This window comes from Enoplosus armatus, chromosome 14 (genome assembly GCF_043641665.1).
Source record: "Enoplosus armatus isolate fEnoArm2 chromosome 14, fEnoArm2.hap1, whole genome shotgun sequence".
In the NCBI taxonomy this organism is placed as follows: Eukaryota; Metazoa; Chordata; class Actinopteri; order Centrarchiformes; family Enoplosidae; genus Enoplosus; species Enoplosus armatus.
This window is the reverse complement of record NC_092193.1, coordinates 12,263,664-12,285,910: the sequence shown is the minus strand read 5'-3', so window position 1 is coordinate 12,285,910 and position 22,247 is coordinate 12,263,664. Positions and strand designations below refer to the sequence as shown.

The window sequence follows — 22,247 nt, the reverse complement described above, 5'->3', positions numbered from 1 at the left end:
GACTGAGAAACTTAAAGATACATAATCATCATCTGACGTAAAAAAAAAAAAGGGGATGTATTGAGTTACTACAGTCCTAGTTGTGCTGTATGTATGACTGATTGCGCACATACATACTCTTTGATTTTGCATGCAAGAACCATACCAAGGCTCAAACCATACACTTAACATTAGCAGTGCAAACCAATGTCAGCATCAAAAGAAAACAGTGTAGAAATATTATTGTTTTCTCTGTATTGTATTATACTGAGATGTGACCAGGAACAGGAACGTACTTTAAATCAGCTGCAGAAGGATCACTGTCGTGTTTCTAACTATGCTCAACGTTGTTGTATATTGATATTGTAATCAGATGGTGTTGTGTACCAGGTGATTGTTGAGATGGATTTTTCCATGTTCACTGCAGAAATATACTCCCCGTCGAGTCTAAAAACGCAGAGGCAAGATGCAACACAGCCTGTATTATAAAGATGCAGGAGATGGAGGGAGTACTACAGTCTGTTGGCCAGAGCTATGAAGTCACGCTCGTCTTTAATGGTGCCGCTTTGATGTTTTTGTTTTTGCAGGCAAGCTCACGTTGCGACGGGAACAACAGTGACGTCAACTCTTCGTCCAGCGACATGTTGGACATTATTCTCCATGAGGACTCCTGCTCAGGCACTGGCTCGGCCACCTCAGGGTCCATGGGCTCAGGGTCCAACGGCTGTGGAACTTCAGCCAGCGGGACGTCCAACAGCGGGACATCTAAGAGCAGGACGTCAGCCAGTGGAGGCTCGGCTAGTGGGACCTCCGGCAGTGGAACAGGTGTGTTTCAGCATCTCATGGATATGATGAGACGAGGTCAGCTTCACACTTCCTCAAGAGGAGAGGAGAAGGAAAAACTGAATACAAGTAGCAGTGTGGAAAGTAGAAAACACCAAAGTGAACAGAAGCTTTGTTATCATTAATATTCAATTCCTCGTTCTAAGTATTGTCTCTCTGTTGACTTTTAGCTGATGTTTGTAGTCACAGGTTCACCAATATTCAGCCCATATGACAAGATGGAAGCACATGTGTACAGAAATGTGTTTAAAAATGTATCAGATCATACCCAGAGATACTTTCAGAGATATTTTCAGAACTGCGTACATAATCTGTAGTGCAGTTTGAAAAAGGCTCACAAGCAGCCACTGGCACCGGATTTTTGTCCTTTAATGTTACTGTCTTTTTGTACTAAAAATAAATCTTTGCTTCAAACATATAATATTGTGCTCTTTGGTTGTTCTCAGGGAGCAACAACAGTAGTAATTACTTTGGCAGCGTGGACTCGTCCCAGAACAGCCAGAAGGTCAACAGCCACTTGTGCAGCAGCGAGGGAAGGCCGGTGGAGATGGAGCAGAGCGAACACTTGAAGTATGTACTGCAGGACCCGCTGTGGCTGCTCACGGCCAACACAGATGACAAGGTCATGATGACCTATCAGCTGCCCTCGCGGTGAGTAGGAGGACAGGGGTGTAGCCAGTGAGGAGTAGGATAGTGGCCTTGTAGACGCTACTGTTAGTTTATCAACCTTCTGTTTGTTATGGAGGGCTAAGGGTAAGCATGCATCCAGGCCAACTGTCCTCTACGATGTAGGATGTGTGTGCAGCCGGGAGGCAGCAAACATCAGGAAGGTGTCATGATAGCTCATCTGAGGACAGTGAAAATATCTGAGTAAACTTTTTCACAGCATGCCACTCGTAATAATAACAAACAACTGGTAACATGTGGTTGGTAACATGACACAAGGAAGTCCAATGAGAAATGCCAGTGATAACATTAACTACAGCAAAAAGATTGCACTTACTCTGATTGCAGAGAAAATCTAGCGCTCAGACCAGGTCTGATTTAATTGTCACAGGACAAAAAAGCTTAGACGCCTCTTGGCTCTTGGTTGTTTTTTTCTTTTCACTGTACGTGCTCAAAGTGTACGACAAAGACAAATAGTGAAGGAGAGTCAGTTGAAGGCAGGAGTTTATCAGCACAGCACAGTTCAACACTGTCTGTGTTTTCAGCCGTGTTTGAAAACTCTGCAGGTGGTGGTCCATGATGCATCGAACAAATCTGTCATTTCTGTGCCTGCACATGGGCACAGTAGTAGAGCCTTCTCCTCGCAGATTACTGCACAACAGCTCATCCTCAACTCTCCTAAGTGCCCCCCCGGCTGCACACACATCTCAAAGTGGAGTTGCTAAGAAACCTGTCTGTGGGCTGCAGAAATGTGATGATAGTACTGTTACTCCATTTGCACTCGAGTAAGCCCTTTTTACTGAAGAAGTCTTGACTGTTTCCACCGCATACTGTGAACAGCCAAATAACTGTTGCATAACAGCATGTGTTGTTAAAGTGTTTATGTTTCATTGCTGTTGCATTGCCTCATTCGTGCACGAGAGACACATGATTTTTCAGTTGTGGTCAACTTCTTTAAATAGAAACAAGAATCAGTGTGCATGTCTCACACTTGAACTGTTTGCAGAGACAGATTTTGAGCACTAGATGGCACCTTTACATTAACACAGAGTCACCAGATAGGAGGTGCCTGACCATGAATGCGACAGAACAGATGACTGTAGATGGTTGTCAGCAACACTTCAATAGCTCAAGATAATTAGAAAAACCAAAGCTTTGATGTTTTCACCATTAGGGATCTTCCTACACTGAGAAGATATCATCCAACCCACTTATTTGCAAACCCAACCCTCATAAAGGTGTCGAATATGACTGTCGGGTGGAGTATTAAATGTGTCTGTGGTTGTGTGTTTGCTGTTTCTGCAGGGACATCCAGAAGGTGCTCAGAGAGGACAGAATGAAGCTGAGGCTGCTGCAGAAGAGCCAGCCGCGCTTCTCGGACGAGCAGAAGAAGGAGCTGATGGAGGTCCACCCCTGGATCAAGAAGGGAGGTCTGCCCAAGGCGATAGACATAAAGGTAGAACATTTAAGTTCAATTCATTATAGTTCGGCTTTGACGTGGAATATGTGCAGCAGGGGAAAAAAATGTTTATTTTAGTGTAGTTGTTTTATTTATTTCTAAATCAAGGTTTTAGTCTACATGGTTTATCTACCATTAATAATTGGAAAAGTGGCTCTTTATAACAGTTATTATCAGGTTATATCAAACTTGTGAACGTAATTTGAAGATGAGGTCTTTTAAGGAAAAAGTATTTTCCTAAATATATGACTCACCTCTCACCTTCTCAGTTTCATGTCTCATTTAAATCTGTCTCTGCTGTCCAGGTGTGCTCCTGCTGTGACAGCAGCTCAGAGGCGGCAGCGGCGGCGGCGGGGGAGGATCAGCCAGACCTGGACATCGATCATACAGAGACGGGGGAGGTCGGCTGCCAGCGGAGGCCCAGAGACGAACCCTCAAACACTGTTCTCATTTCCTGCCACGGCCCTTCTCCTGGCTCCACAACCAGCTAGACAATGAACTGCTCTAGACTTTCAGAGTGACATTCATCGACCGTCAGCCTCTTGTTCTGTACGACTGTGAGGAGGGACCTTTGCAGAGGGACCTACTTTACATGAAGCATTACACTGTCTCTGTCTCTGCTGTTTTTCTTTTTATGAGTTGTACCTGTTTAGATGCCAGGAAAGAGCTGTGTCTAACAGTCAAGACTTGTGTAGACTGTGAATACACGTAATGGACATCACATTACATTTTATTTTATTTTAATATACTTATGCTAGTGGGGAGTGCTGTGCTCTATGAATACGTATGTACATTCCATTCGTTTCTGTGTAGCAGTTATCAATGCGCAGCACTGAGGGGAAGCGTTTTATGCACTGATTAGGAGATGCATAGCCCAATAAGGGAAATACAATATGTGCTTGTACACCAGGCCAGGAGGTCAAACAAACATGAACCAACTGGAGGCGGCTTTATTCATATGCCAGGAAGTGGCTCAGCAGTGTTCTAACTGCTGCGGTTAATGAATGAATTCATGATTTCCTCAGTTACGACAACAACAACAACTACGTCAGCATGTGGTTAGAACAGGTGGAGTTAAGTCAACTCTGTTTCAGTCACTCCTGTCATGCTCACCCATCAAGCACCAACTGAACGCACAAGTGCACTTTGTGGGCTGCTGGAAGAAAAACAAGAATGAGACTGAGACTGTACATCTGCTCCACTTGCCCAAATTCATTTCTGGTGTTGCATATAATCAAGGGGAGGAAATTAAAGTGCAAAATAGGAACTTGGACTCACTTTTCACCCCCTGCATCCATACTCGGATTCTATACTTAAAAAGACAATCAGGTGCAACACATGCCGTAACCTGCATTTACTCACCAGCCCACCATGTTATATTATTTCTGAGAAGTTGCGAAAAGCAGTTTCAGCATCAGCTGTGAGACTTTCACCGACTTTTAATTTCACAGATGCCTCTCATTTAAAGAAAGTTTATTTATCGCATTTCAATGCTTGTGTGAATGTTTGCCTTTGACTCTGAGCATATATATTTTTACAGACAATCTTTTTTTTTTGTTTATAAACAGATTTGTGTTTTTAAGTTATGATGGACATCCAGCTTAACGCAGGACCAAGATGATTAATATTTACTGTAAATACTACTTTAAAAAATGTGAGTTGTGTAATCAACATGAGGACGATTCCCACCATGGACTGGAAAATACTGGAGTAGTATGTTGTTTATGGTGGGTGATAAATATAAAGTGAGGAGAATATGGATGTTTTCCCCAGTTTAAATGTGTGCCACATAACACTTGAAATGGTCTGATGTTGGCCCTCATAAATATGGAAAAGAGCATCCTGTGGAAGTGAAGCTGATTCCTGTTCTGAACAAACATGTGGTCACTTCAGAAGTCAAAGTTTAGGGTTATTGCACGGGTATAAAGCAGCTCAGACAGATGTCAAGTGGCTGTGTGGAGAGCTCTCCTTCGCTTTGAAGCTTCTAGAGAAACAGTGCTCTTCTTGGCAACTTGAACATTTCCTGAATTTGTCATTTGTCTTTCTGTTATTTGAACAGACACTGACAACAATGCACCTTTTTATGTTTTTCCTTATTTTTAATGGCGGATATTCTGTTATGTTTGGTCAATTTTTCTCTAAATAAAATGTGGCCTAATTTACAGTGAAGTTCAGTGTGTTTATGTTTGCATGAAACGGCTTCTTTCTTGCAGGCCAAATTGACGTTTTCACGTATTCAGCGCTTGTTGGCTCAACGACGAACAACTCACATTATGTTAAAATGGACAAATACTAGACTCTTTTAAGATTGCAGCTGTTAATGAGCCGATGACCAATGAATGAGTATAAACGACTCAAGACATTATTGGCTGTTTGCAGCAGATCGATGCTTGACAAACACTAAGGAGGGAGCACTTGATTTAGGCATGTGTTGAACTCTCAAACATTAAAGTATTGATCCATTAGTGGCTATGTTTATGCTCGTTTGTGAGCACGGATGAGAAAATGAAATGAAATGTTCTACGTGTTGGTGTATGCAGATGACCACCAGAGTAGATCAGAATAAATGGCGCTATAATAACAGCTACATGACATCATTTTTAAATAATAAACATGAGCCTAGTGTTTAAAAGAACTTCCATCCTGAAGTCATGACATTCACCTTCCCGATGCAAATGTCTGTCTGGCCGGCCGCTGAAACAATAGCTGAGAGGGACTCTGGTGTCTCCTCTGCAGACAGGCCACGGCTCAGCGGGCCGGATCAAAGCGGCCCCCTCCCCTCCGTCCCTCCGCTGTTCACACCTTCATACTGGATCCAAGTTGAGGACGAGGTGCGAAAATTAACAAACTGCCCTCCTGCAGAGGTCATTTGCACCTCAGGGAACCCGCAAATCCGGTCTAGTCACCACACAGACTGACACAGATCCGAGCGGACTACCAAGGTCGTCCTCCTGGAAAAACTTCTTTCTTTCTTTCTTTTTCTTTCTTTCAGTTAAAAGGGTAATACAGATCATTTCAGTCAGCTCGGATGAAATCTGCAGTGGTGGAAGAAGTACTCAGATCGCTTACTAAAGTAAAAGTAGAACTAAGACTATGTAAAATACTCTTTGCAGAATGCCCCCTGTCAATAGTTGATATTATCATATATTATATTATTGATTAGATTATTATTATCAATGCATTAACATGTAAGCAACAGCATTTTGTACCTACAACAGTCTTTAAAGTAACGATTAACTACAGCTGTCAGATAAATTCCCTCTTAAATGTAGTGATGTAGAAGTAGAAAGAAGCATACACTGGAAATACTCAAGTAAAGCACAAGTATGTTGTAGCTGGTCGAGGTCATTTTTACTACTTTATATACTGTTGCAGTTTAATCTATAATAATGAACCATATTTTATAAATTAATCATTTGAACAATATTAATCTGCAAAGTAACTGTAGCTGTCAGATAAATATAGTGGATGAAAATTTCCCCCTGAAATGTAGTGGGGTGGCATAAAATACACCCGTAAAGTACAAGTACCTCAGACTTGTACTTAATTACAGCACTTAAGTACTTAGTTACTTTCCAACATTGGAATAAATACTCCACTATCATCCCAGGCTCTGTGTATTAATCCTTTTCTTGCCATTTCACCAAAGATCCCTCTCAGTGTGGGTGTTTTTAAGGCTGTGGACAGTGTAAGAAGTGACACTTGGAGTGGACATCACAGGAACACCAGAGGAAGGACATCCGGCAAGAGATGGATTGAGACTGGGTTCAGGATTGCTGTCTTTTCTTATTCATTTGTGGTTGTAGCAGCTGATGGTCCGGAGGCAGAACATTGTCTGCTCTCAACAGGACCACAGAGGTCGTGTCTGAGGACGTAGACACAAGCTTTCAAAGTTTCTCTCTCAATTAGCATGGGCCTCTTGACCCCCTTTCTTATGCTAGTATAGAATGGTATGTACAGATTTTACAGGTACATATTAGTAAATGTAAATATTTAGTTGGTCGTATGCACCATGTGACCACATTTTTTTAATCACCCTGCATGAAAGCCCCATATTCAGTGTAACGCAGTACAGTGTAATGAAAAACTGACAAACAATACACTTACAAACAGATCAGTTGATACAAGAAAACGTGTGGTGGCTTTGTTAGTTAAGAGCCCAGTTTCATGACTGAGCAAGTTTATTTGTTCCCACGTTATTTTAAAACTGAAACATCAAAAAAAAGCTGAAGTCAAGCAGAGTTATAAAACCCATTTGTCAAGTCCTCAACTAGGCCTATATAAGGAGTGAGTGGATTACTCATTTCACACCTCACAAATGCCTACGATGTGCTAAGGGATCTTGGAGAGAGAAAGAAAGAGAGAGTGCACACAAATGGCCCACAATTGCAGAGTAATAACTAATATCTTGGAAACAGCCGTGGGTGGGTGGATAGTGGGATCCTTGTGTGTGAAATGTGGCCTTTTCTTTTTTTTCAATGAGAAGCTGCTGCACTAATAGAATTTAAAACAAGTAGTTTGTCAAAAAGATATTTATTGAAACTTATCAGGTGAGGTAGCCTACTAACAGTCATTTGACACGTATAAATACAAAGTTAAGACATCCTACATAAAAAATAATTTACACACGACTAACAATGCATTTCTAGTGGGACAGCTCTTCTATACAGCCTAGTCATATTCAACAAGTAAATATTTACATATGCATTTACCCCTTCACTGAAGGCAGGCCCATACACTTCCAAATGAAGACCCTACAGGTCTCTGACCTCTGCAAAACAGATTTAATTACATACTTTATTTATTAAATACATTTTAGTTTAACTGTAGTTCCCCAATAATTACACCAAGAGCTTCTCAGATGCCTTTCAACAAGTTTCAAAGCAGAGTTTTTGTCATGTACTGAGGCCTACCCCACAAAACATCCTAACACAAAGCATTAAATCATCTACTGTAGCTTAAAACATGCTGTTCCTGTTTTATTTAATTGATCTACCATGGTCTCCACACTGACTTGGAATAAGTGAAAGAAGGTAAGCTCAACACATCCTGGCTGTCAGCTTCCTCTGAAGAAGAAACCTGACTTTGCTCCGAGTCTGTGTCATCCAGGTCAGAGCAGAGGTCATCGGTGGAGGTGGTGGAGGGGGCCGGGGACACCAGAGCCGAATACATGCTCTCAGGCAGGGACCAAGTGCTGTTACTGCCGGGGCATTCTGCCACCGCGTCCGGTAGCATCACCCGGAGGCGGTCTTCGTCGTTCAGGGGCATGCTCTCCAGGAGGTGGTTCAACAGCTCCGAGGCTACTGCTGTGTCAATTCCGGGACAGCTGGACACAAAAGTGTGCACGTCATGCATACACTGGATGTAGCCTGCAGCAAACCGCTCACAGGCCTCCCGGTTCACGGCGTCCACTTCTGCGGAAAGATAAAATAAAACAGCCGTTAGCTGTGACGTTAGCTAAACTCAACTACCAACGGTCAGTTACATACGTCGGACTCTCTGTTCTGATTGGCTAAGCCGTGGTCGAAGACGCACACGCGCACCTGTGGTCGCAGTATAGTTGATTAGAATATTAATGCGCTAACCGTTGTAAATCAATTTGTAGGGTTAGTTAGAAAGAACTACATTGTTCGGTGGAAGAATGGCATGCAAGTAATATGCTAGTTAAGGTTAATACTTTTTTGATGAAAAGTAAAATATTTAAAGAGCTGTTAATGAAACTCATAATGGTGAACTCTCAAGTAAACGTAAATCTGTAAACGTTTACCTTGAGCCCGGTTTTGGAGGATGGTCTCCACGCGTTTCACTGTCATCTCCAGCACTTCGGCATTCTCCATCTTTGATTGTAACTGCAGCAGTTGACAAAAAAGCGTAAGCATCAAGCGCTGGCAACACAAGCTAGCTAAAATAAGACATGCATTTAGTTCATTTTGAGGAACAACAATATCATACATAAAGCAGGGCCTTAAAATATAACATATGTGATCTTACGTCTGCACCCGCGATGAGAACTCTGAGTTCTTGTAAACTTTCATTGATGCGAGCCCTTCTTTTCTTCTCGACCAGAGGTTTCCTCATCTGCCAAAACAGTAAGGACAATTGAGTTGCTTTGTCAGTTATCAGCCAAGTTAAAACAGAAATACTATGCAAGCATTAAATGCTTACATAGGCCCTTACCTTTCTGTCTGATTTGATCCCACTGCAGTTATCACCTCTGTCCATTCCGTTTGTGTTGTTACGGATGGGGGCCATGTTGAAGTTTAACCAAGGCGCTGCCAGAAGCCCACCGGACTGGAGGTTGGTGTGTAATCCAAAGAGCCGTTACAGCTTGTCAATGGGTGGGACAGATGGCCGGGCGATCCCAGCGGCCAACAAAGCTTGCAGCACAGATACTGGGCTCCTTAATGCTGCTCCGAGGGGGCATGCACTAGGTATATATGACGGTTCATTTACATGTGAATGGGTGAACTGGCTACGAGGGCAAGACACATCGAGGGCGCGCAACGCTCGTAACCGCCAATCATCAGTGGTCATGTTAGCTTTTGTCCCCAACTTCATCCTGAACCTACGTACAGATTAGGAACACCAACTGCTGAGATAAATTCTACCAGACAGGGGTAAACAATGCCCATCAACGTCTATATCCACAGCTGAAACAAATAAGATATAACCAAGTAAATTAGTGGAAATGATAAAACATTTATCTTGGATAGAAATGGATGGCACACTGTAACACTGTAGACTGCTCTAAAAACAAGCCTTCACATGTAGGTTCCTCTGTATATCAAGCCCCTCTTACAAAAAACACAACACTCAAACATTTACCCTTAACAAGTTAAGCACTTTCTTTTAATGTGTGTCACCACTATAGGCCATATATCTGCCAATTCTCACATTGCATCATTAGTCAGCTGGGTCTATTTCATGCTTGATTGTGAGCCATCAGTCCACTTTTGAGGACTAGGGTAGTGCTCCACTCCCTCTGTAAAATAAACGAATGTGAATTGGACGATATGAGCCATTTGTCAAGTACATTACTCTTATGTGTAAAGAGTGAAAGGACCCTATAGCCTTATGAGCAAGCAGCCTGAAACAGTGCTGGCTCTATTGTACTGACGGAAGAACGAGAGATCATCCCTGTATTTGGAGGGTTTCATGACATGTTTCCATTGCCCGTTGTAGTATAATTCAGAAAATGCTATTGTTGTATAATCAACTCAAATTTCCTATATTGTTCAAAGACAACACATTGTGTGGCTTATGTCTGTAGTGAGTCATATGGAGACACACTGTCATGACTATTCACATATGGTGACGAGAGAGATGTGTGCATGTGCAAATTTGCATGTGTTGTGTCATTTGCATTTGAGGGGAGATGTGTGCAAGTAGTACATGTAGTTTGGTTTGCAGTGATACACAGTTTCCAAGTTTTATCCATGGAATTAGATTTTGGATTATAATTCTTAAAAAATTGTAATATAGCCCACAAATAAGTGCAAAAATTATCACACCCCACTTTGTAACCACGTGCAGTGACCTAAATGTAAGATTTGGTCCACTAACATACAAGTTTATACAATACTAAAGGCTCGAATTATATTGCATAACGTTAAACTGTACATTAAATACTCAAACCAAGACACAGTACACAGTGTACTGTACAATACTAAATGCATTACATGCTTTGATTAGCCCACAAGTATGTGCAAAAAGTTATTATTATTAGTGGTGGTATCATTGTTATACGTGTTATTATTATCAGTAGTAGTGACCTACACAATAACTTTATTGCAGTCTAGTTGCTGGCTGAGAGTTTGAAACATCCCTACATTTCCGGATGATAGTGTTGAGAACATGGTTGAGAAGAGGAGATTCAGCTTTAAATAAAATACGGAAAGCACTACCATATCGGGCACTTGCCTTCAGAATAAGGGCACGACGTAGTCTAATATCATCAAACGGGAGACAAAATTAGTTTTTGTCTTCCCGAACAGCTTGAAACATTCATGTATATTTTTTCGTATATAAAATAGCCCATAAACTGTGTATTTTGTGTTAAATTAAAACGTTTTAGCCGGACTTGGACTCTTATTTTGACAGTGGCGAGGCGGCTTTTCCTACAGACCCACACAATGCTTGTTCGTCAGAGAAGACGCTCTACTGATGTCACTGAGCCCCGGGGGCGAGACTGGTCCGCCGCTATATAATCCTACCGGCTCTGTGGATGAAACCAGCGCACTAAAACCAGAAACGAGATAAAGATAACACACACAGATCAAACAAACATGGTGAAGATCACTTTCCAGACAGTTTCGGCGCAGAAGCCTGAAAAAGAGAACGATGAAGAGAAGGTCATTATACCTCAGGCTCACGTGAGTTTGCACAGTTTTTCTTTGTTTGGTATTGTGGCATTTGTCTTGTGTCTCAGTATAGCACGAGTAGCCTTTTGCACATGTTATAACTAAATAGATTAACGCTAATCTGTTTATTCTTAGCTGTAGGGTTTGATTTGTCTGTCCATGCATCATCGTGTCACTTAGTGGGATTTATACTGGTAATCCATGATCTGTTTAATTATGCAAACAACCTTATATATAAACAAAATCCAGAATTTGCTTAAAATAATATATTGCATTCATGTTACTTTTACTATAACCTTAATGCAACTGAATGGACGAAAATCACACCACGTCCTGCAGTTATTATTTTGCTTTTTTGCTGGTGCAGTAATGCAATAAAGTTACAATAACAAGGGAATAGACCCAACATTGCAGGCCATCTCAGCCAGGGGATGTTGACATTACGTCACCTTGTTTGGCCTCCGCGAGGGCACAATGCAGATGGCTGTCCTGTGTGTGTGTGTGTGTGTGTGTGTGCCATCAGCAGAATATGACACAGTTACTCTAATTGGTTCATAAAGTATGCATATATTAAACAAAAATCTCCCCCTTTTTATCAGCACATGCGACACGAGTGCAAATAGGCTCATTTTGCATGCGTTTTATTCTGAATGAAAAAACAACAGCTGTCAGACGCGGTCACTGCACCAGTCAGTGACGTAACGAGGTGTTATGCCACGTGAATCCTGCAGGTAGCGCCTGCGAGCGTGTGAGTGAGAGTGGTAATCCAGGATTGCTGTGTGGTGCATGTAAACAGTCGGCATGGTCGAAAGGCAGTTTGGCTTTTTATTCTCTCTCAAAATGAGCTGAAATGTGGACCGTTTGAAATAGTTTTTAGCTACCTGTGTCCTACAAAGAGGATCCAGAGTAGATTTGAGTTCATTTGAAGGACCAGGGGGTTCAGAAAGGAACTGAACATCTCATTGTGTTACAATGGCAACTAATCTGCAACATGACAGATCCCAGGTCCTGAGTTTTCAAGCGCCAATTCTCAAACATAGGACCAACCAGTGTTAAAACATTTTGAACAGAATGCAACTGTGCTTCAAAGTTGATAGACAGATAGAGTAGTTTATTGTTCACATGACAGTATCTTGATTGTTTAAACAAGTCTTAAATTAGTCTGATCATATTATCTCTGAGTTGTAGGATTATTCCAGTTTTTCTTAGCCTTCTTTCTGGACGACACTATGGATGTATGCCTATCTAAGCCTCATCTTCCAACAAACTGTACACAATGAATACCACTTGATGACGCATCCATCACTTCTGCAAATACATTTCTTCACCTGTTTGTTGCGTCAGCAGAAGCATAAGACATGATCTCGAAGGCTGTGTGGATTCAGATTGGCTGCGACAGTAGGCTAGGCGTCAGAGCCAATGTGTGTAGATCTATTAATATGTCCGCCTCTGCTGAGGGACTCCTGCTCCACGCAATTGTTCTCTTTTTGACTCCCACTGAGGTTGCTAGCTAACTGCAAATATGGAGCGTGGAAGTAGGCCTCTAAGAATAGACCCAGACGGCCACTTGGCAGCATCTTCGTCAGAGCCTGGCACAATCTGTTCTCCCTACTTCCGCTCTCCATAGCAACAGTAGTAGGGAGAGGCAGCAGATTGACTGAGAGACTGTGGGTGGGCGTCTGGCGTGCCTCATTGCAGTCCGTCCTACGTCTACCAGATCTCCTCGCCTGACTAACGACTTGGCAACCGCCTCTCCTCAGAATGAACCCTGTTACGATTTGGACTTTGTACCTTAAAGCATGGCAGTGTGAGAGGATATTATGTCCACTGATACTCCATCTTAGTCAAGTTAACTACTAAGCCGTGTTACCAATATTTCTCCTAGAATTTCTCTTGAGTAGCTTCAGAGTTAGATTAAAGAATCCTGCACTGTTGACAGCAGAACATTTTCAGTATTCAGCTTCATTAAAACTACATCACACTCATAATAAGACATTAAATTAAGACTTAACAAAATACCAAGCTAAAAGATCCAGTTCACACCACAATCTCCTGGCTAACTAGCTGACCTTTCCTTCCTTGTTGACCCCTGGACTTGTCCCCCTAACCAAACTGCTTCTCTCTTTGCAGGAGCAGCTGGTTCTACCTGTCAGGTCCAAGAAGCCCTTTCCAACCGGCCTCTGCTGCCTCACCTTTGGCCTGGTGGTCTTCATGTCAGGACTGGTGCTGGCCTCTATCTACGTCTATCGCTACTACTTCATACCTCAGGTCAGTTCACTCTACCTCCCTTTTCTTACATTATATCCTGAACCGAGTAGCACACACTGTTAATGAACAAAAATGTGATACAACCTAAAGTAACTGTCACATGCTAACTCAGCTCTGTTGCGTCTCATTAGCAGATCCCAGAAGACAGCTTGTTCCACTGCAGAGTTGTCTTTGAGGACTCTGTGTACGCTCCTCTGAGGGGGCGGCAAGAGCTCGAGGAGAATGTCGGCATCTACCTTGACGACAACTACGAGCAGATCAGTGTACCCGTGCCACACTTTGGAGGCAGTGACCCCGCTGATATCATCCACGACTTTCAGAGGGTAGGTTAAGGCATCCATCTGTTCACTGGTTTGCTGTCATTAAATTCTCTTGTTGAAGTGTTTTAATATGGCTCAGGTTTTAACCTTTTTTTTATTTTTATTAAATTGATTCCAGGGCCTCACAGCTTATCATGACATTGCTCTGGACAAATGCTACATCACTGAGCTGAACACAACCTTGGTGATGCCTCCACGGAACCTGTGGGAGCTGCTTGTCAATGTCAAGGTGAGGCACTCACTACAGTTGCTGTTGATGTCACCGGTGATGCTGTTGTGAAAGCATTGTTAGAGATGAATGGCTGTCTGAGAGAGTGAAGGACAGCGTGTTCCCATCTTCCTGTCTGCAGCATTCCTCCCACAGACAGATCGACTGAGTGATTCATTTGTTTCTCTTTGCCACAGAGAGGGACGTACCTTCCTCAGACTTACATCATCCAGGAGGAGATGGTGGTGACAGGGAGGGTGAGGAACATGAGGCAGCTGGGCCCGTTCATCCACAGGCTCTGCTACGGCAAAGAAACCTACCGCCTCAGACGCCGCAACCAGCACAGACGTGAGTGCACACATCTTCTTCCTTTTTCAATCTACAAGATGCTAAATGATGAGGGATGAGAGCTGGGTCACTTCCACTATTTTATCACCCTCTTTCACACCAACTCTTGTGAGATGTTGAGTCACGTGACATGCGCTGGATCATCTCTATGAACTCGAGGAGGAAAGTATTCCTCCGGTGAGTCACAGGGAATCTGGTGTTCAGTTTTGGTGTGTAGGAGAAAACAGAGAGCGAGTGACCCTGCAGAAGACAAATACAACCAGAACCAAATAGGGGCTTCCTAGTGGACATTAGAGACTGTGTCTGCAGTGTAAAATACTCCTCTAACAGCCTGGCAGCCTGATTATCATATCAGTTTGTGCATGTGGGCGCATCCTGGGAACTTCCTGCAATGTGAGTCACTCGTAGTGCAGTGGACACATCCACACACTATGGAGGAGGCAGTGATGCACATGAGTGAAATCTCTGTCACTGCTGCCTTTGATTGGAGCGAGAGCGTTAGAAATGATGTAACAAACTTCCCCCGAGTACATATATGGATGGGATATACGGGGTTCACCGCTGCTGATTCAAAATGGGCCTCTCTCGTAGGTATGGTAGCAGTAGAAGTATAATGAACACTGCAAACCTCCACTTTCAGTACTGAACAGATTTTCCAAATAAATCTTTGCTGTCTTCCAGGTATTGAGAGGCGTGAGACAAAGAAGTGCCACAGCATCCGTCACTTCGAGAACACTTTCGTGGTTGAGACCGTCATCTGCGACAGGGTTTAAATCTGAGGCGGAAACTATAGCCATCCGACACTGAAGCCAATTTCAAACCATACCTCTTGAATTCTTTAGGCTTTTAACTGCACTTTAAAAGCGAGTATTTGTCCAACAGTTTTAGTTTCACTTTAGTTTTTTTCGTCTCGAGTTGGAAATGCTCTTTTACTGTTCATGCACAATGTTGATGTCTTTTTTATTCAGATAGTCTGTAAATTTGGATGAAATGTGTTTCGATATATCTGTAGCTTGTCACGTTGTGCATAAGACGTTAATGTCTATGTGTGTCACTTTGTGTCATTTTCATCGGAAGACTTGATTTAGTTTTATTTTAGACTTGTTCTTATTGTTATTTAGTAACCCAGTGCATTGTGGGTGGTGGTAAGGATGCTTGGAAGCTGCTTGCACTGTGCACTCATGTTAATAGTCTTTTCTCGGTTGTTATTTTATTTTGTTTTGAATGTCAGAAAATGGCAAAACATACCTCATGTAGTTTAGACATTTCTTTGTTGGTTTCTATCATTAATGAATGGTGTACATAACTTTGATTGTTCCTAAGCAATATATACTGTAAATTGATTTTGATGCATAGATTTTTATCTGAAATCGAATTGTTTTGTGAACGATCATTTCTTTATGGTTTGTCTCTTTATTTCCTTTGGTATCACACTTTCCTACTCCTTGGATATAATGGCTTTAGACTGTATTTAGTAGCAGTGCTTTAGAGGGACAGAAGGAACCAAAGTCTGCAGTCGGCGATGCTATGCTTAGTGTTAAGGATATATGAAATATTTAGAAAGAATGCTTTTTACTGTAGATGATATCAAAGGCTAAAACTCATTTTGTCTTGCTCTTCCTCCTCTTCACTTGGATTTCCCTGTCGTCTTTAGCTCTTGCCAGTTCCCAGTCCTTTCTATCTTGGCATTATAATCTCTGCAATGTTGATTTGTCCCAACTAAAAAAAAGATTTGGGGTGTCTTTCTAATGTGCAACCCGGAGCAAATAATTCTCTGTTGAGAGAGACCCGTAATATGTGCTCATATTTCATCGTCTTGGACACCTTATTTCGCTGTACAGTCTATTTTTCTTGTAATATCTTGCTGCTTTAAAAATAAATGATCAAACTTTCTTTTTGTCTTTTGAGTGTTCATCAGTTTCAGTGAAACGCACATTATGAATCTGCAAATTATGGGTTAGAATAATTAGAGCTTGTGCTAACAATGTTCCAACATGTAAACATTGTACAAAGGTCTTTAGAAAGGGAAACAGAGACTATATTCTTCCTTTGTGAACTTCCTCCAAGCCAGTAAAGGCATAATGTCACTGGGACAAACGCACAGCCCTGATCAGTTTTGTTTCTGTTGGACATGCCACACATATTTTAAAGTGTTGCTGTGGACCTGTGAATGATTGTTTCAACAGAAAATAAAACTGCAAGTTCATCGTGGTGAGTGTAACACATCACACAATGAACCTCTTGCGGTTAGCTGTATTTCACTTCAAAATGGAAGACGAACATTTTGGTTTCAAATTGATGTTGCGCAAATTGTTGAGAAGCGTTGAGTAAAGTAACAATTTCTGTGATTCTCTTCAAAGCCCAAATTGATCCATGTGTCATGTCACAATGTAAATTTGAGCTTAAAGTTTCAGAACATGAAGCCATAGAAATAAAACATATGGTATAAAAATTACAAACACATTCTGTGGGTCAACAATATCTACAGTATCCTCCTGTAAATGTTTTTTTTCTGATAAATATTCATTTTACATTTTACATCATTATGTTTTTGTCTGGGCTGACTTTATTTTACAGACCAGGTGCACAGAGGAGCAGAAAATGACCAGATCAAGCAGCTCCATGACTTCACAAAAACAACTCTTCACTTGAGTAAAAATGACAGAAATAGACATTAAAATTACAGAAACTAAACGGAATTGAGCCCCAACAAATAACATTGAAACTCAACAAAGAGGAGGAGTGCAAAATTAAAGTAACACAACACAAGTAATGCAAGTAAACCAAAACACGACAGTTCCTTATTTCTGGTTTCAGAGTAGAGATTAGATAGACTGATTATTTTAAGCAAAAAAAAAAGCATTAATATACAATAAATCCCCTAATCGAGTGCTGTGTAGACTTATGAACTGCCATTAACAGCTAGCTATTAACACCTTTAATAATATTATTGCACATGTTTGAAGCTATATTATAAAAACAAAATAAAAAGTACTTATCAAATTATATTTACACTTGTCACAATCATATTATGTATATACTATGTGGTGAGTCTGTTTGCATTCATAAAGCTTTCAGCCGAAGAGAAACATGTTAAATATTATTCCCCTGAAGATTATTTGAGTTTGCATTAATAAGGTCAGAGATAAAACTTAAAATCTATACAACGAGAAAATCTTTGCCACTCAGCCTCAGGCTTTATTTATATAATGATTTACAGGATGGATACATAAATGTAACTCTCCGTATCAAATTCTCAAAAATAAACATGTCAGAACACCCACAATTTATGGGTTAAATATATTTCTGATGCTACATTTACAGTTACTTATTAATCATCAATGATATAGTTACTTGTATTATAAGTAATATTTCTAAAACAAGTCACAATGTGTGACACAAGAACCAAACTAAAAAAATGTCAGCAAGTGAATTAGTAATGAAATTTTTTTTAGTATAATTTAAAATCTCTTGTTGTTAAGCTAGTAATTCTAAACAATTATGAATGAATGATAATTAAATTAAAGTGTTTCAAGATCACAACTGGTTGGTGTCTTTGAGATTTACAGATCATGATACATTCACATACTAGATAAGTGAATATGGAAATGAATATTTGAATAAATATGTACATTTAATTTGTTTTATTTATGTAAATGTACATTTTCTATATGAGAGATACTTTATCAATAAAACCTATGATTATATCATAATTAGTTATGTCTTATAAGAATCGGCCCTGATTCGGTTGGTCATGTCTTTAAAGAGGGCTTCAGAACAGTAAGAGCGCCTTTTACGTACCTTTGACTTGACTTCTTGAGCACATACAGTCGACTACAAAGCTCTGCAATGAGCTGCTGGTGCCCGGTTTTACTGATTTAAAATGAACCGTACCCCACATCAGTTTCATTGTCAGTGTGCAGGACTGGACGGCCTGAGAGTGCTTTGAGACATCTCACAATCTCTTCCTTACATCATTTTAGAAATAAGTCACATTGTAGCTCGTTGGCAGATTTTCTTTTTGCAACCTTCTTCTTTGCTCTTTGTGGTTACAGAGGTGCCTACCGGCTTCCTGTCACTGGACCAAATCATGTATCAGTGCGCGTCAGATCTTCTCCCTATACTGCGCTTTAGTTTTAGTCTCAGCACTGTGGTTAATTGAGATTGCACTCTGACCTGCTTCATTTCCACGCCTTACATTACCTACTGGAAACAATACAGGCCCCTTTTCAGTTTCACCACCCAGCTAAAGCTCATGAAGGCAGCTCTTGTATTCACTACCAGCAGTCCTCTGAGGACAAATTATATTTTAATTTGACTTTGTCCCGTGTTCAGACCTCCGAAGTGCTGAAGGTGGCTCTTCTTTGGCTGATCATTGACAGCCTGAAGGTGTTTTTGGTGCTCCTCACCTCATGAGCGATAAAGTAGTAGCACAGGGCGTCCAGGCAGCAGGTGATATTGGACAGGCACATGGCTATCTGTATGAACAGGCTGATCCTGGTCTTGTTACCGCAGTCTTGAATCACTCCTTGGTGCACCTGGAATGGAGGACAGAGAAACATCGTAAACATCTTAAAACCTTATGTCAACACTAGAGGTAACATAGTGAACTCTGCTGTAGTTTGGAAATCTGTCTGAAATTATGAAATAATGTAACTGGTTTGTCATTTGACTAACCAAACCAGGCAAAAAATACTTATTATCCACAAAATACGTAAGTATTTCTAAAATCCTGGTTGCAGTCCTGCCCCGTATGCCTGTTGCTATGAAAGTTAAGTTTGTTTGATTTAGTATAAAAATCAAGGCAGGAAGCGCTACTTCTGACAGCAATGTAACAGAGAGCAGGTGCTCCTGATGCACGGCTTGACAAATACTGTCCATGACAACGTGAATCGGTTTCCCCTCCAAAACAATCAAGGCATACTGCTCCAGTAAAGTGATTTGGAAATCTACTCCCTTTCTTGTGGACCTGATGTAGTTTAAGACGGAAGTCATCTTAAGTCATTTAGATCATTTGTTAATTGCACAATGAATTATGATTTTTAGGCTTGATACTTTTTTTTATGAATATATTGTATTTTGGAATGAAACCTTTACTTGTTGAGCAAAATTTTAACATTTATACTTCCATGACAACTGGGCAAAACCCCATCTGCTGATGAAGATAGTGTGATGTGATCGAAAACTCCAGAACAGCAACTAATTGGAGCCTGAGGTGAGCTTGTTTCGTCACCTTTATTTGTTGTGTACTTCACTCTTTTCTGAGTTCAGTTTACTTAAAATGAAACTAAAACGAATAGTTGTTCTCACCAGGAACTGTAGGAGGATGCCCAGGTGGCTGGGGGTGAAAGGCACCAGGAAGGCACTCAGACTGCTGTAGATGATCTTCACACAGGCCCGGCTCTGGGGGCTGCGCTGGCCGGACTGCAGAAGTGCCCAGATGGTCTGCACCGAACAGTAAACCACCACCAGCGCAGGAACCAGGAACCCAAACACCTGCAGACAGATGATCAGTGGAGGGCTCCAGCCTTTCTCTGAAAAACTGTGGAAGCAGTGGAAGTCTGTCTGCCCGTCCTCCCTGAAGCCATAGATTGTTGAAGTGATCACGGCCAGCACCAGCATCCAGACCCCTATGCAGGTCCCCAGAGCTGCTTTGGGCGAACGCAGTTGCTTGGCTTTGAACGGGTGACAGATAGCCACCCATCGGTCCACAGCTATACACATGATGGTGTAGATGCTGCCATATATCCCAACAAAGTACAGGTTTTCCAAGACCGAACAGAGACGGTGGAGGTAGGCAGGCCAGAGGTGATTGGTGGCGTGCATTTTGAAGGGAAGAGGGAAGACGAGGAGCAGGTCCATCAGAGCCAAGCTGGTCATGTAGATGGTTGACTCTGTCCATTTTCGCAGAAAGATGCAGAAAACTAACAGCGCTACAACATTGAGGATCAGACCAAAGGGGAATATGGGGATGTAGATGACCAGCTCCAAATACCTCATCAGGTGGTCCACCCCTTCAAATGAACAGTTGTTTGTCATGGTGTCACCGCTGCTGGGAAAACAGTTTGATTTGATTTAATTTCAACAGCTCTGTCACACTTTCAAAGTGAACCTGTCTTTCCTGTCATTACTGTTTGTTCCCACACAGAAACATATGTGAGACACATCATCATACCAAGCCACTTGAAACATCTTGGTGGTGTGGGTTCACTAGCTGTGAACTTGTTTTTTTGTAACCGCCTTCTGATGTAAAGGCCAAAAACACCAAGAACATGTCGTATTAGTTTAAATCACACGCTCTATACGTTCAATGTAAGTTTAAATTAGAAGAAATAGGTTGAAGTAAATTGGTTTATTATTTTGACTTTTAATATAATTTAGATTTGAAAGGAAATGTTTTAATCTTGACTCTTGATCCATCAACATAGCCATGTGTTTTCACTGGCTGTTGGGAACCTTTCAGTGCATCTTTCTTTATTAAACACTAATAATTAATTAATTATTAACTAATAATTTGATACAAAAAATCAGGTCTTTTAGTGGAACCTGGAGTTAATCATCAGTCGTCTCTAGAGGAAAGTGTCAGCTCGTGACAGAGAAAACCGAAGCTATCACTTCTCTGAGGAGTGAAAAATGGTTTCAGGGAGAAAACAAAAAAACGTGCCTGAGCTCTGTGGCCACGCATGTCGAATAAAAACAAAAAACAATCCACAAGACCTCCTGGATGTTAAACGTAAATGTAAATAATGTTGGCAGACATGTATAAAGTATGTTGTTGGCTCATTCAAGTGATCAAGATCGAGGCCCTTTCCAATTACATCACCAATAAAATTAATTAATAATGTGTAATTCCTTTACACTCTTTTTAGAGTATTTGCAATGAAAGTCTGGCTTGTAATTTAAACTTTTAAACAAAAATGCTACACACACGTTTGGTTAATTGTTAACATTTAACTGCAACACTTTAAAACCTGGCACCGTTTTAGTGTTAGGTGCCTTATACTGTGGAAAATGTGAAATGTAGTTGTGCACTTACCCCACGGATGCCATTCTCTCAGTGGAACGCTCAGTGTGTCTGTCTGAGTTCTGAGTTCTTCTGACTTCTGCTTTCTCTACCTTTGCTGTTTCATCACCACTTCCTGAATCATGCCACACATCATGAATGTGTATTCAGATGTGCATCATAGCCGTTTTAAATCATAGCAGCTAGAACAGAAGATTTCATTCGTAAAATTTCATTGATGAATAGTTAGTATTGTGTTTTTTTTGGTTTGAACTGCTGCTCAGACAAAAGCAGTGCTTTGAGCTAAATGCTAACATCAGCATGCTAACATGCTCACAATGACAGTCAGCTAATATGCTGTTTCGCAGGTATAATGTTTACCATATTCACCATGTTAGTTTAGCATGTTAGCATGCTAGCATGGGGATCACAAGAGTCAGTAAGATTTATCCTCTGGGGACCACGAGTGCCTGTGCAAACGTTTATCTTAATCCATCTGACAGTTCTTGAGATATTTTAGGACCAAAGTTGTACCACGTCCCTAATGTGGCTAATGAAAGACTGAAAGACTAAAAAGACAAATATCAAACATGGACACAAACATAAACAGGATAAAAGTAAATCAAATTGAGGAAACTATAGTGTTGGCTAACACCACAGCTCTCCCTAGAGTATTTCTGTAATGTTGTGGTATTATGTTTCCTCATAATTGAATTTCCATCACTATATAAAAGTTAAGTCACGTTGGTTGTGATCGTTCACTGCATCTCGTAGGCGTTAACTAAACTTAGTG

The 22,247-nt window shown here is 41.2% G+C and overlaps 4 protein-coding genes across 5 annotated transcripts in view; 2 read left to right on the top strand and 2 right to left on the bottom strand.

Annotated features, from left to right (window-relative positions):
• per2 (period circadian clock 2) overlaps positions 1-5,111 on the top strand; it is a 28,529-nt gene extending 23,418 nt beyond the window's left edge. The window contains exons 21-24 of the mRNA XM_070919552.1: positions 567-804; positions 1,269-1,473; positions 2,794-2,944; positions 3,253-5,111. Coding sequence (XP_070775653.1) covers positions 567-804; positions 1,269-1,473; positions 2,794-2,944; positions 3,253-3,438 — 780 coding nt within the window. The 3' untranslated portion in view covers positions 3,439-5,111. The remainder of the gene's footprint in view (positions 1-566; positions 805-1,268; positions 1,474-2,793; positions 2,945-3,252) is intronic.
• A 2,390-nt stretch (positions 5,112-7,501) lies between these two features.
• On the bottom strand, positions 7,502-9,225 carry hes6 (hes family bHLH transcription factor 6). The gene is made up of 4 exons (XM_070919451.1): positions 9,125-9,225; positions 8,939-9,025; positions 8,715-8,796; positions 7,502-8,361 (listed from the first exon to the last, which is right to left on the bottom strand). The coding sequence occupies exons 1-4, from the start codon at positions 9,197-9,199 to the stop codon at positions 7,940-7,942; spliced, it is 666 nt and encodes a 221-aa protein (XP_070775552.1). The 5' UTR covers positions 9,200-9,225; the 3' UTR covers positions 7,502-7,939.
• A 1,978-nt stretch (positions 9,226-11,203) lies between these two features.
• Positions 11,204-15,224, top strand: itm2cb (integral membrane protein 2Cb). 2 transcript variants are annotated; one of them, XM_070918957.1, is made up of 7 exons: positions 11,233-11,319; positions 12,236-12,244; positions 13,441-13,575; positions 13,710-13,898; positions 14,014-14,124; positions 14,301-14,451; positions 15,133-15,224. In XM_070918957.1, the coding sequence occupies exons 1-7, from the start codon at positions 11,233-11,235 to the stop codon at positions 15,222-15,224; spliced, it is 774 nt and encodes a 257-aa protein (XP_070775058.1). The 2 variants fall into 2 exon arrangements, with proteins under 2 accessions (XP_070775057.1, XP_070775058.1); XM_070918956.1 differs by lacking the exon at positions 12,236-12,244 and having other exon boundaries at positions 11,204-11,319; positions 13,438-13,575.
• A 3,523-nt stretch (positions 15,225-18,747) lies between these two features.
• On the bottom strand, positions 18,748-21,516 carry LOC139297099 (G-protein coupled receptor 55). Its single transcript, XM_070919689.1, has 3 exons — positions 21,488-21,516; positions 19,762-20,503; positions 18,748-18,989 (listed from the first exon to the last, which is right to left on the bottom strand). The coding sequence occupies exons 1-3, from the start codon at positions 21,499-21,501 to the stop codon at positions 18,783-18,785; spliced, it is 963 nt and encodes a 320-aa protein (XP_070775790.1). The 5' UTR covers positions 21,502-21,516; the 3' UTR covers positions 18,748-18,782.
• Between the last annotated feature and the right edge of the window lie 731 nt (positions 21,517-22,247).

Coding starts and splice junctions, on each gene's coding strand:
- hes6 (XM_070919451.1), bottom strand. CDS start 9,199: ATGGCCCCCATCCGTAACAACACAAACGGAATGGACAGAGGTGATAAC. Junction 9,026..9,124: donor GGATCAAATCAGACAGAAAG/GTAAGGGCCTAT, acceptor CTGTTTTGGCAG/ATGAGGAAACCTCTGGTCGA. Junction 8,797..8,938: donor TTCTCATCGCGGGTGCAGAC/GTAAGATCACAT, acceptor CAACTGCTGCAG/TTACAATCAAAGATGGAGAA.
- itm2cb (XM_070918957.1), top strand. CDS start 11,233: ATGGTGAAGATCACTTTCCAGACAGTTTCGGCGCAGAAGCCTGAAAAA. Junction 13,899..14,013: donor TCATCCACGACTTTCAGAGG/GTAGGTTAAGGC, acceptor AATTGATTCCAG/GGCCTCACAGCTTATCATGA. Junction 14,452..15,132: donor ACGCCGCAACCAGCACAGAC/GTGAGTGCACAC, acceptor GCTGTCTTCCAG/GTATTGAGAGGCGTGAGACA.
- LOC139297099 (XM_070919689.1), bottom strand. Junction 18,990..19,761: donor GCATCCTCCTACAGTTCCTG/GTGAGAACAACT, acceptor CCTCCATTCCAG/GTGCACCAAGGAGTGATTCA.